The 13,536-nt window shown below is 41.4% G+C and overlaps 1 protein-coding gene across 1 annotated transcript in view; it reads left to right on the top strand.

Moving 5' to 3' along the window:
- Positions 1-13,536, top strand: part of APBB1IP (amyloid beta (A4) precursor protein-binding, family B, member 1 interacting protein) — a 49,898-nt gene that overhangs the window by 31,656 nt on the left and 4,706 nt on the right. Inside the window, exons 10-11 of the mRNA XM_009329120.1 lie at positions 10,086-10,184; positions 11,163-11,280. Of these exons, the coding sequence (XP_009327395.1) occupies positions 10,086-10,184; positions 11,163-11,280 (217 nt within the window). The remainder of the gene's footprint in view (positions 1-10,085; positions 10,185-11,162; positions 11,281-13,536) is intronic.

Below are 13,536 nucleotides of genomic sequence, written 5' to 3'. Positions count from 1 at the left end.
GTTGGTCTCTCTGATTTGATGCTTGGTGACACAAAAGTGTGTGGACAGCAACATAGAGCCATTTATTACACTTAGTCACATTTTGTTCCTGTCTGTTGTTATATGGAAGTCTCCCAGAAGAAAATATCTCTCTTGCTGGGAGACACTTGTCCTGAGACGTCAAAGGAAAACGAACCATCGTCCTTGAGATATTTCTCATCCTGCCATATTTTGAGAATAAAGTCCTCAAGGTGAAATGACAGTACTTTTGCTGACAGGTGCAGCGAGCAAAAGGCAATAGATTTAACAGGTAGACATTTGTCTTTATTATAGTGGCAACCTAGTAATTTTGAAGGAATTTGGATGCCCAGCTCAGTCCAAGCTGGATGAAAATTTCTCCACAGCCAAGGCTGCACTATAAAGTGCAAGCTGGTCTCTTGCCTCTGAGCTGGGCAGTTTCTTTTGTTAAGTTTGAAATACAGCAGAGCAAGTAACTGGGCTGATGCCTGCTCACTGTTTTGAGACAGCAGTTCCTAAGGGGATCTTCAGAAAGCAACAATTCTTTAAAAAAATGTAGTGGTATGCTGTTATTAAAAAACTTTCCAAGTGGTGTTACAGCTTGCTGGAGCTAATAAGGGCTGCAGACTAATCTATTTTCCAAAATGTGAAAATCTCCTTTGATTTATAGTGAATAGCTAGCAATGGCTATGGCTGCTACTCTTCCAATTACTTTCCCCCATTTGCTTTAAAGACAGATAATCTTCTCCTGCAGCCAACACAAACAAGTAACTGGAAGAGAACCTCTGCAGAGCTCACTGTCCCAAGACACACACACGGGAATGGAAGACCTGTGAAGATCATGCACATCATGGGCAGGTTGCTTTGATAGTTAGCCAGAAGCTGGAGTAGGTTTTGCAGCCTGTGATGTTGGAGCTGCACCTAGACTAGCTATTTTACACTAGCTCAAATATAAATGTTCTTGGCTGCAGATCCGTCCTGTAGGATGTTCCTCTTACAGCTAGAGAAGCTTGATGTGTTGTGAGTGCTCCTTGCCTATCATATCTTCCCATTACATCAGCACCCCATTGTATATACTGTAGCTCAGATCAAAAAAGGGGAGTTTTTTGCTTATTTGTTAACCATCAAGACACTGAGGAGATAATGGGGAAAAGGGTGGTGTGCCAGAAACAGTTCAAAAGCACATCACAGTGTCTAGCAGCAAAAGAGAGAGCACTTTGCTGAGCTTACTCAGGAGTTTTCTTTCAGGATGATTCAGGAGGCAACTGCAGTAACTGAACAAAGCAGCTGCTTCCTCGTATCAGCTCCTCTCAGGCAGCAGAGAGCCCAGCTGGGACCAACCGAAAAGAGCACAGCTGGCTGGTCGGTGTCGGACAGGAGGGTCACCTTTAGCTGTCCCTGTGCAGCAAACCAGAACCGATGTGGCTGGGTCCTGAGGATGAGAGTGCAGCCTGGCACAGAGGCCCCGATGCAGTTGGCTTTCAGGAATCCTTAGGCTTTGGAGCTACTATAAAGCTTGAAGAACTGTTTGATTTCCCAGTAGCTACTTGGTCTGTGCTGAGCTATAACCTTAAATTGAATTGTTCTACATCAGTGCTAAACAAGCCTTCCTCCCTCAAAGGAAATCCCACATTTAAAAAACAAAAAACAACACAAAGAACCCTCAGCATATTAAATATAGAGCCTCTGAATAAAATAAATACTTTTGGGGCGTCTGCTCTTGTAAACATGCAGATTCTTCCTGTTTTCTACTCAGCCTAAATATAATGCTTACAAAAATGTAAAGATCCCACCCTTCACTTTGACATCAGATAAAGTGAGTCTTTTTTTAATAGAGACCTCCATATGCAGAAAAGAGGAAAGGAAGGGGCAGCCAAGTGTGAACGAAGACCCTCACTCAAACCTGCATTTCTCAAGGTCAGATCTGTCCCTCTGTTCCAGGCAGAGGAGGCGGGAGAGGGTAGCAACACAGCTCTCCCCGCCACCCTGTGGATAGTGCTGGCCACTCCTGGGAGAGGAACGGCAAGGGAATAAAAATCTCTCCACAGAAAAAGTAGTTTCACACACCATACATAGCAAGTGTGCAAGTTGGAGTGGTTTGGTTCCTCACAGTTGCTTTTGCATTTACAAACATGAATTTTTATGCATAGATTCCCTGTAGATCTTATCTTTCACCATCTACATTACATGGGGAATGCTGTGGAAATGGATGAGACCTTTTGTCATTTATTTCATATTCCGAAGCTGAAAGCCCTCAAAACCAAGAGATTCCACCATGGAGGAAAGGGTCTGTTCATCATGCTAGCAACAGCATCCGTTGCACTGAGCAGAAATTGTGAACGTAATGGGGTTTTTGTGCATTAAGAGAGTGTGTGTGTGTGTGCGCACGCGCGCACACACTAATCCGGGAGCTGGTTTTGTCACACCATGTTGAAAAATCTTTCAAAGCAGACAAATAGCAAGGTAATCTATATGCAAATTTGCTGGTTTAGTCAGTCTGATGTGCCTGTGACAAAGAGTGGATTTAATTATAGTTTATTGGTGCTGGTTGTGCTTGAGTAATCTGGATGTAATGGTGCATAATGCTGAATTAATCTACGATGAAAAAAAATGGTTTCCTGGGGATAAACTGAGACAAAGGCAAATCATCCTCTATTTCCACAGCTGGGTATGTTTTCCTGTGCAGTCTAAACAGCTAAGTTTTCCTGGTGTCATTTGGAAAGTATGATTTTTAAAAAAAAATTCTAATGATCCAAAGAATTTTGGAAGTAAATTTTCAAGAAGGATAGCTTCTGTTTGCAACAGCGGTGTCATTCTAGCAGGTAATTTGGTATTTAGTCGCTCTGCTCCTGATTCCCTCCTCCCTCACACCCGATATGCTCTGTTGCAGACCGAGTCATATACATAATGCATTCAACACAATGACAGTTAAGAATGTAGAAGGTGAGAATTAGCAGTGTTTGAGATAGAAAATGGTAGGAAAAAGAGAAAAATGGCTAGTGCAGGAAATGAGGATAGAAAACAGGAGATGTTCTATATCTTTATGTGAAAGATTTGAAAACTGTTTGTTAGCATGAATGCTTCAGATAAATATTTCAGAGTAAAATTCATTGCTAGATAACTGAAAAAGCAAAAGCAGAAATACTCTTTATTACAGAACACTTTCGGATATGTGGGATTATAGTCATAGTACATGCACACAGTTGTGCAAGATTAATGCATAAACAATGGGGGGAATAAGGACAGAGAATGGACAGTGAGAAATGGAATATAATAGCTTTGGAAAATATTATTTGCTGCATAAAGCAGTCCTCTTTGGTTACAATGGCTATTACATATATTTTTAATGACCTAAAAATTTTGCCTCAGTCATTAGAGAAATGTAGGTCAAAAGAATAATTTCCTTATAATAGGACAGTTACTGTTTTATCTGTACAGTTCACACATGTCTTCAAAAGATCAGTTAAGCCTGGTCACCTTAATGCAAGAAGTGCATAGCATCAGAGTTTGACCACGTTTAATAGTAGACGGCAAATTTGAACCGCTTTAGTGTGATTTTTGAAAGGTGCTGAGTATTAATTCTACTTGCAGTCATAGGAGCCAAAAGAGTCTCAGCTTTTCTGAGAAGCTAGCTCAACATAGCACAAGTTCATCAGCAGAATATAAGGTACCCAAAAACATTGACCATTTTGTGAAAATTTGGCCTAAAGCCAAAGCTTTTGATCCAAAGTTAGTAACTTTTTTTATGCTTCTGGCTATTGTTTCTGCCTCAGAGACTGAGCAATGATCCATATATTTTGGGGCAAGGAATCCAATGAGATGCCTGAATAACTTCAGTTTACTTTTCATCTTCAGTGTTGGAAGAAGGCAAAGCAAAAGAACATTTTATTGGGATAATCTCTAATTTCATGCACATATGGCCTTTAGTCATTTGTTTTGGCACAAACCATAGAAACCACATCGTTCAGTTCCCATTTCTTCTGGTTTTCAATGTGTATCTCTTTTTTCCTTAGGCAAAGAGTTTACTTTATATCTGAAAATGTAATCTGTGCACAAATATTTTTTTAAACCTCTGCAGAAAATAAGCTCTCTATATTCAAGTGTTTCTGCGTTCTTTATCTCTAGACAGTTGATACTTGTAGAGGAGACAGTGGGTCAGAGGAGAACACTAGATTCTGTTCCAAACCTTTTCAGTGCTTTTCCGGGTGGAACATGGCACATCCTTTTGCAGCTGGACATTTGACGTGCTCAGGCCTTAATAAGTAACTGGACAGGTGTCCAACAGTTCCAAAAATCAGGCCTGATGATGCTACTAATTCATCACTATTACAAGTTTTTGCATCGACAGAGAAAAAAGTTCACTGTAGTCAAATTATGTTGCATTTTAATACACTGTATTATTTTCAAAGCACTATTTCATGGGAAATTTTTTTCTGTGAGAAAAATTCTGGAGTCCCTGTCTACTTGCATATTACCACTTTTCATTCAAACTATGAATTCTGGGGTGGTTGCTTTTTAAACAGTTGTCTTTCATAATTCATTTTGGTGCTGCATGTTTCAGAGGCAAAGGTGATAAACCTTTCTAGAGGAAATGTTTTCACTTTGCTGTCAGACAATATTAATGACCTTTTCAGGACACGGTATGCACCATGTAACAAAATAATTTATCTGTCTCTATGTGTGAGATGTGTAAGCCATGGCTTACTGAGGTTAGTGTTACTTTGCCTAAAAATACAGTATTTCTCACATGACTGTCATGACTGATATTGTTATGACCTCTGTTAGTCTTACAGAGAGTTTATTACAGGGACTGTGAATCTCGTTTAGCAAAAACAGACTTGCGTAGTGACTACAGCTCCTTATGTCTGTGGGCTGGATTAAAGAGCTATCTAGAGATGCAGGAGCTGTGAAAAGAGGAAATTGGTTCACGTGGATCTTCACACCGACTCATCATTTCCAGGGACTTTCAGCTGTCCAGATTCTTCTCTGAATTTATTATCCTGAGTCAGGATTTTTATGTACTTTCTAACAGATTTTGCATGTGACCTGAAGTTTTTAGTGGAGGGTCAAGCTTGTAAAGGTTACCGTTGACAGCAGAGACTTCTGCCAGTTGTACTGCCAAAGTAATTTCACTACGGTACAGTTCTTCCCAAGTGAGCAAGCTGCTGGGGTGGGGTGTGACAGTTCTTGGCTGAAACATTATACTTTCCTATCCAAAGTAGCATGCTTCATGCATCTACAAACCACAGGAAGCCAAATGCCTCCATCTGAGCCACTTTCTAATAATCTTTTACAAGTATAAACCTTCAGCATTAAGCTTGGTGCTGCTGGTGTTTGGTCCCGTGGTCTGGCCTTGCACACAGCTGCAGTAGGCAGCCTCTGCACTGGCAGTATGCAGCAGTCCTCCTTAGACCTGATCCGAAGCCCAGGAAAGGTAATGGGGATCTTTCCAGTCAACCTCAGTGGGCTACGGGTCCAATACTACGTTTATGTGTCACTGGTAAAGTTACACATAAAAAGAGAGCCAGTGCTGCTGCTGCTTCTCGGAAAGTGAGAGACAATACAGTTCTTAGCTGTTACGAAGCGAAGATACAGACTGCCTGCACGGCTTTGAGGTGTTTAACCTTCTTCATGAGAGCTGGGTGTTCAGCAGCTTGCTAGTTTGGACCCTAATTGACAGAATATACTTGTGACTCTGCATTTAATCATGGTTGCTGATTGGAGTAATTTAATCAAGGAACTGATTAGGATAATTTAGAATAGGCCCCACTGGTGAATGTCAGTAGTTAAGATAGATTGCCCAGTGGAGACAATAGCTAGTAAAAGAAAGGGTAGAGGGTAGGCAGTAAATAACTCCCATGTTGTCCAGCACGGGACACTCTAGACTTGTTCACTGACAGTTTCCTCTCAACTTCTCAGGGTGGTGAGAACCCCACAGTCTCAAAATATTCAGACAGGGTAAGCAGTGAGGTGAGGAAGCTTGCCGATGATGCTGCATTATTCAGATCATTGAGGAAAGGGCAGACTGAAGAATTCTGGAAGGGCCTTGTGAGGCTGAGGTTCTGGACAATAAAATTGTAAATAACATACAGTCTAGGTATACACACAGTAATGTGCATAGGGACAAAAGTGACCAGAACTTCACTGGTGAAATTACTAACTTTGAGCTGGCCTATACCATTCAAGAGCAGGGTGCTGATATGGTATATAACTTGATGAAAGCATCGTTTCAGTGCTCAGTAGTGGTTAGATATGTAAATCAAGCATTAGAAATTATTAGCAAAGGCTTAGGTGATAAAACAGCAAACATTGCCATACTGTGGCACAAGTCCATGGTTTTCCCTCACCTGTGCAGTTCTGGTCCTCATCTCAAAGAGGATATAATAAATATTATTATATGTTTATAATATATAAATTATAGCAATTTAATTTATTTTTAAATAAAATTAAATTTTATTTATTTAAATAAATTTAAATATTTCTTTAAATAAATTTTATTATTTAATAAATAATATTAATTTTTTTATTATTTTGATAAATAATAGAGGAGCAACAAGGATAAGCAAAGGTAAGGAATGACTTTGACTTGAAGAATGACTGCAGAGACTAGAAGCCTGTAGGCAGGAAAAGAGACAGCTTGCCAAGAATATGATGCAGTTCTCTAGGCTCAGGAGTGGCATGGAGAGGTATGGATAGGGGTCAGCCATTCAGTGTCTTTTCCAAAACAATAACATTATAAACAAAGCTAGTAGCAGTCAGGCTCAGAGCAAAAGGAGGTGGTTCTTCATAGAGTGTGTAGCAGACCTGGGAAAATTGTTGCTAAAAGATGTTGTGGATGCCAGAACTCTCTCTGGGCTCAAGAAAAAACTGAAGAAATACCTGGAGGAGAGATCCACTGAAGAAGCTAAATACAGAGAAACCCCATCCGGCTCAGAAAATCCCCTGACCTAAAACTAGTTGCAGACAGGGAGAGTACAGAGAAGGAAGTATCATATATGCTTGTCTTGTTCTTTCTCTTCCCTCAGTATCCATTTGTGACCACTGTCAAAGTCCAGGTACTGGGCTCAGGGACCTTTGATCTGACACAGTACAGGTGTTCTTGTGAAACTGGTATTTCTGTAGGGTGCCCCAGCGGAGAGGTCTGCAGCAGCCCCTCCGAGCTCTCCAGCAGCAGATCCCTGTGGCAGGGCTGTGTCTAAGTGCAGCACCATTACCTAGCTTGCTCTATGCCATGGCCTCCTCTGCCTTGTTTATGCAGTGTGCACTTTCTTCCAAATGTTTGCATGAATTATCTGTTAAATTACAGAACTCTTTTTTTTCCTCTTGTAATAAAGAACTGGTGGTAGGTGTGGTATCTGAAAATGAGGGTAGATACGTAGACCCATTGGACTTAGTTGTCATGAAAAAGGAGAAAAAGAAAATCTTTTTTTTCATTTTTGAAAGCTTTGGGTGCCATCTGCTGGGTTCAGTAGGACCTTACACATGGGAGCAAAATTGCTAGTTGCTGGTTGAAAAGTGCTTGAAGAATTTAATTTACCCAGGGTTGTAGTGTCTTTGTTTGCACCTCCTGGTTCTCTTGACTCTGTTGGTGATAATGTCACCCAGGTCCATGAGCTGTACTGTGCCACACAGAGAAGTGCTTGCTTACGGTTTCCTTTTAATGATACCAGACTGAATTCTCTAACGGTTTTCACTGTGTTTGGTCGCATAATGGAGAAAGGGTGGAAGGAAAGGAGTGTCTGGCACTGTGTCCTGGCCATGTATTGGAGTAGCGGAGCCCGCTCTGAGCAGCATTCAGGCTGTCCAAGGCTGCCGGAGACAGGGACAGGCAGATGCTGGGGAGCTGGAGAAGGCTGCTTGTCCAGGGGCCCTGGTTACTGCCTCTTGTCTGATACATGGCACAGGTGTATAGCAGCAAGGTACGGCTCTGTATGTTGAACTGTGTGAAGTGGTGGTGTGTGAGTGTACCAGGTGGGAGAGGCACAGGTCCATGGGATGGGCATGGTGCCTGCTCTGCAGTTAAGGCACCTGGTGACAGTGAGCTGGCATCTCTGGGCTTGCAACGTGAGATGTCCCTAGCTGTCACCTTGGGAGCGCTCAAGAGCAAGGTAATAGAGTAAGGTAGGCATGGGCCCTTCCAGAGGGCTGAAGCAGGCTTTGCGTATTCATAGTCCAGGGGAGATGGCCAGCTATGTGTTCGCAAAAAAATGCGAACGGTATGACCTGTGTGAGCAGCTGAGTTCAAACACGCAGGGAGCTGTAACACAGTTATGCACAGCACCGCCTTGGGACACATCTGTCACTGTGAGACCCCTCGAGAGTAATATCTCTTTGTGTTTTTCTTCCTCACAATTATGTCCCTCACAATTATGTCCCTGGTGTGTTCACTCTCACTCCGTAAGTTGATGATACAGGGCTTTGGCAGCAATACTGGCTTGCACGGGCCCACCCTCTCATCCATCCCTTGCTACTTGTTCTCTCCCCAAGCCACAGAGACCCTTATCCCCACGCGTACGTGAGGCCATGCTGTGTGCTGCTGGGTTTAAAAAAAATAAACCAAAACTACAGCATGATGAAATGGGTTATATTCAACCCAGACCAGTTCCTTTTTTCGAATCACAATGTGGCCTCATAAACAGTTGGGTCAGCGCAAGCAAGGGAAGCTTGGTGTCTTGCAGCGCTGAGGGGGGAGCAGGGGCACGTGGCTGAGGAGCAAGACCTCTGTATTCAGCTATGCTTTTGAACCCCTGGATCACCCAGCTATGGCCAGGGTTTGGCCTTCGCGCCGGGGATGTCCCAGCCACCAGCAGGCATCTGCGAGGAGACATCTGGTGCCTTCATTAGCCCTGGGCTGGCAAGCTGCTCACAGCACTCTGCACTGCAAGGGATCCTGCTGAGTTCCTCAAGTCCAGCACTGCTGTGCTCTGGGGGCTTAACAATATGTATAAAACCAGGGTCGTTGCTGCTGCTAGGTGGAGGTATGCTTTGAATTTTCAGCTGCACAGGCTGAAAAGAGAGTGGTTTGACAATAGTGAATCCTTGGAGCACATTTGGCTGCTCTTTTATGTGTTCACAATATTTCACTAACTGAGCACCTATAATTTATAAGAATATAAATAGAAATGAACACATAAATGAGGGATAAAGAAACCTTTTCCTTTGGTTTCATTCTTTTCCTTGCATATCAAGAAATGGCAGTATATTATTCCATCCAAGCTAGTAAAGACTTACAGACTTCTCTGCTGTAGCAAGGGAACCAAATTCCTTCAGAGCTTAGAGAGGATGTTCAGCCTCAGGCAAGTAGGCAGCCTGGCATTTTGGTGATCTGAGTTGCAATGGTATGTCACCACATACCAGTACTACGTTGATCCATAAGGGTAAGAGATCCTAAATTTTGTCCAGAAGAATAGAAAAGGTTTAAAAATTGTAAAGGTTTCTGATACAAACAAATGAAAAAGATTACTTCTGATGGTGTTGCATTTTGAATGATCCTCTGTCTAGAACATGTGGCAGTTTTACATAACTGTTGGCAAACAACAGCAAGAGAAAAGCAGAGTAAAAATGTATAGGAAGAAAGCTAGAACTCGGCCCAAAGAAAGGCAGTCTGTTAGAAGGAAAAATATGTTTCAGCTGAGAGTTTATGCTTAAACAAATTTAACATACTCTTTGAAAGCTAATTATGTTCAGCGTTCAGTCTGGATGCCTTACATATGACAAACCACAATGAGAAACAGACTTCCTTCCAGTGTTTATACATTGAGTGTTAGAACTTGAACCATAGCATTTGTAGACTTCGTTGAACTCTAGATCACTATTAGATTTCTGTAGCGCTTGAATTCATATTACAATGCATTAAAATTATTTCAAGCAAATGCTGCCAGTGGCAACTCATGTATAGTTCATAATTACCATCTTTTTTATATTTTCTTATACTCTGTTTTTGCTGCTGCTGCTTTTTTTTTTTTAAATCACCTTCATGTTAACATGGTGCCAGTGTTCTCACTGAGGTCACTGTGCAGTGCCTTCATACTTTTGTATAGTGATTTGATTTCTGTGTTTGTCTTATTTTATGAATTAATATCTTTCAGCACCCCCAGATTCAAAAGGAGTCACAATATATCAAGTACTTATGCTGCGATGATCAAGCAACCCTGCATCAGTGGGTAACAGGAATAAGAATTGCCAAGGTGAGATTAAAAGTAAATTTAGTTAAATATGTTTTCTGTAAGATCATGTCTTCCTCAGGTTACTGACTGTCATCACCTCAGCTGGAAATATTGTGACAAGAATGGATATTCATGCTAATCTTACTGTAGAAAGAAAGAGCAGAAGGGCAGGACCAGGATGGATTTGCTGAATGTTCCTGTACCCTAGTTATCAGTGTGTTTTTCTCATTAACATGGGGGTGAATTCTGTAGCTATAAAACTCATGTACTCATAAAACTTACTCCACAGTTATCTGGCACGATAATAATACACTGTAGCTGAAGATGTGCGAGCTCTGGTCAGACCAGCTGTGACATTTTTCAGACAGTTCTGCCCAAATTGTCTGCCTCACCTTCTTCAAAAAGATCCTAATTCACAGCCCATTTTGTTTTGCGCAAAACATTAAGGGAGATGGATTTATACATAGCCTAGTGTACTGGCTGTACCTGGCTATACAGACCTGCTCCTGTTAGGTGTATATATTCTTTTCTGCCAGTTCTGCTGCAGGGTGACATCCAACAAAGGTGTGGGGTGAACATCAAATTATTTTGTCTTACACTGACAGAGTTGTTTGCTCTGGAGCCCAGAATTCAGTGTCCCAAGTCTCCAGTCTGAAAATGTAATACTTGGAAAGTATTGGAAAAAGATATTTATTGAGAACAGTTGGTTTTAAAGCCAAGTTTCAAGATGTTTATAGATACTGAAATGAACATAAAATGTGAGAACGATAGCAGTAGGACTGTGTTTGGTGACGGGGGTTCATGTTTTATTGTGCTATTACGGAGATGCTTTCCACCTAGCCCTATAAAGAAATAGGCGCACCACCTGTAGAAAGCTACTTTTTAACAAAACTGGGTAGGAAGCAATGGGGTCAGAAAAGTTGTCCGAGAGCAAAATGAATGCTTGGTCTATGTCAAGCTTAACACCATGCTTATTGTATTGTTTTGATTGTTTTGCAGTATGGCAAGACGCTATATGGTAATTACAAATGTGCAGTGAAGAAAGCTGGCTTGTCCTCTCGGTGGGCAAATCAAGGAACGGTGGAACCAGCTGCCCCTGCAGGATCCTTATCAGCAGGTACTGATGCTGTCGCAGCAGCTGAAATCACCTTTATTGCCCTCTTCTGTCATCCTCAGTGTTGCACATAGTCTTTGTTCAGAAAACTATCCCTAAGTTAGAACTTGAAGAATAGAAAGACAGCCCACCAAAGGTCAGTTTAAATCTGCATAATTTAAGAAGGTATTTTTCTGTTGGCATCTGAATACAAATCCTTTATCTTCCCTCTACATTTTACGGACTGATGGTCCATGTCTTGAAGTTTTCTGTTTGCCCATCTCTACACTGGCTGTATTGGAGCTTTTCTTCCAATGAGTAAAAGGGATGACTGGGGTATTCTGAGAATGATCATTTCAGAAAGAGATTATTATAGGGTGAGCCACTCTTTTTCCTAGGCTTTCGCTCATTTGCATGATAATGTGGATGTTAGGAGAAGGACGCAGAGGAAGAAAGGATTGGGTTATTTTCTAACTTTACTTTTCCAGTAGCTTCATCATACTGCTGTTACCTGTTTTATCATTGTACAGATACAACGGTGCATGATACTAGCTGTAACCTGCATGAATGTTTTTAGTTTACATGCTTAAGATATGCTTTATTTATTTGGAAGGACATGCTGGCCAAGTACTTACCATCGTAAGACATGCAAAGTCAAAATCACGTGTTGGCAGTTAATATTCTGACTTCTCATGTAGACAACTCAAAATCCTCCAAACACCTTTCCAAGGCTTCAGTTTGCCTTTTCTCAGTACCTGTGAGAAAAGGGTGGTCTTTCTACTATTCCTTGGAGTCAAATCACAGTAATACATGCACGTTTGGGGTGGGGAGACCCAGTAACAGACTGCTCCAAGATCAGGGGATTTTCTGATGGTTGTGCATGGGGTTACTTTAGCGATGGTGGATGGGGCAGTCGTGGAGCATTTTGTGTTCTGGTGTTGATGGCAGTAGAGAGGTGGCTGGCCAGTGGGGCTCCATGCTGCAGTCTCTACTGGATATGGGCAGGATCGAGGCCTTATAAAGTATATATACATCTGTATAACTTCAGCTCCTGACTAGAATCCAGGAACACTGCATCTGATCATAAAATATACTGTTAATCTTAACTAATGGATCCCATTAAATGGTTAAGTAGCCTGGAAAGATTTTAGTCATGTATATTGTCTCTGTGGAAATATCTCTGAAGGATCATTAGCATTCTAATTGAGGCAAGTCACTGTGATTCTTCCTGTCTTACAGTTATCATTACTACCCTATATAAAACCTGGAGCCCAACTGTAATACTGTAACCTGAACTGCCTGACTGTGAGCAGTTGTTGGCTCATGTTTTGGAAATGGAACAAAGTATGTTTTCTTCTGTTCTGTTTTCAGATGGCTGTATAGCTGTTTGTATGGACTCATAGCCATATGTATAGGCTAAAATCTGCTATAGAAAACTACAGTCCTGTGTGAGCTTAGAAGGGGACTGTATTAACTTCAGTGGCAGCCAAAAGCAATGCTGAGGAAGGCAGGTGGAACTTCTGTTCTCGCATCTCATGCAGCCTGTATTCCCTGGTCACGCTGCTGTAGCCCGCGTTTGTGTGTTCGCGTATACCCCAAACTATATAGTCTGTGGTTCTGAAGTGTCCCAAGTGCCAGGCGCATCTCAGGCAAAAATATGTTGTTTGCCTCTCTGCCTCACTACGTGTGTCTTTGGACACTGAAAAAACAGTGTATGTTGTATGCCAGCACAGTATCATGATGTTTGAAAGATGAAGGATGTTGCTTTATTCAGATGTTCCATATCACTACAAGATTCAATATTTCGCATTATATGTTTTGGGTATCTGTATTTTGCATTATACTTGGACTGCTTTTTTTTTTTTTACTTAAATATTAATTCAACATAAAATTTTGGAAAAATTGACTTGCAAAGAATACTATAACATTGAAATGAAAAATACATCTTGAGAATAGAATGCATGAACTCACATATTGGATTGACTGGGGGTCCTTTAGCTGGCTGACTTTGTGTATAGCATATGTGCAGTTACGTGGCAGGAGTTGATACATCAAATGTTGCTTTAAAGTCTTGCATAGTTTACGAAATCCATTAACAGAAGAAGAAACAGATTAGCATTTAGCCATGTCCCAACTTTCTGGTATATCATATTTGCCAAGCAGACCACTATACCTTGCACTATATAGAGCGGATATCTCTCTGCTCTCTTTCATTTAGTTAAATCTCAGCATGACTTAGGGCAGCAACGTCTTTGAGCAGGATGAAGCCCAAACTCCTGC

The sequence above is a fragment of the Pygoscelis adeliae genome, unplaced genomic scaffold (assembly GCF_000699105.1).
Source record: "Pygoscelis adeliae isolate BGI_AS28 unplaced genomic scaffold, ASM69910v1 Scaffold427, whole genome shotgun sequence".
Taxonomy (NCBI): Eukaryota; Metazoa; Chordata; class Aves; order Sphenisciformes; family Spheniscidae; genus Pygoscelis; species Pygoscelis adeliae.
This window is presented reverse-complemented; position numbering and strand designations above follow the sequence as displayed.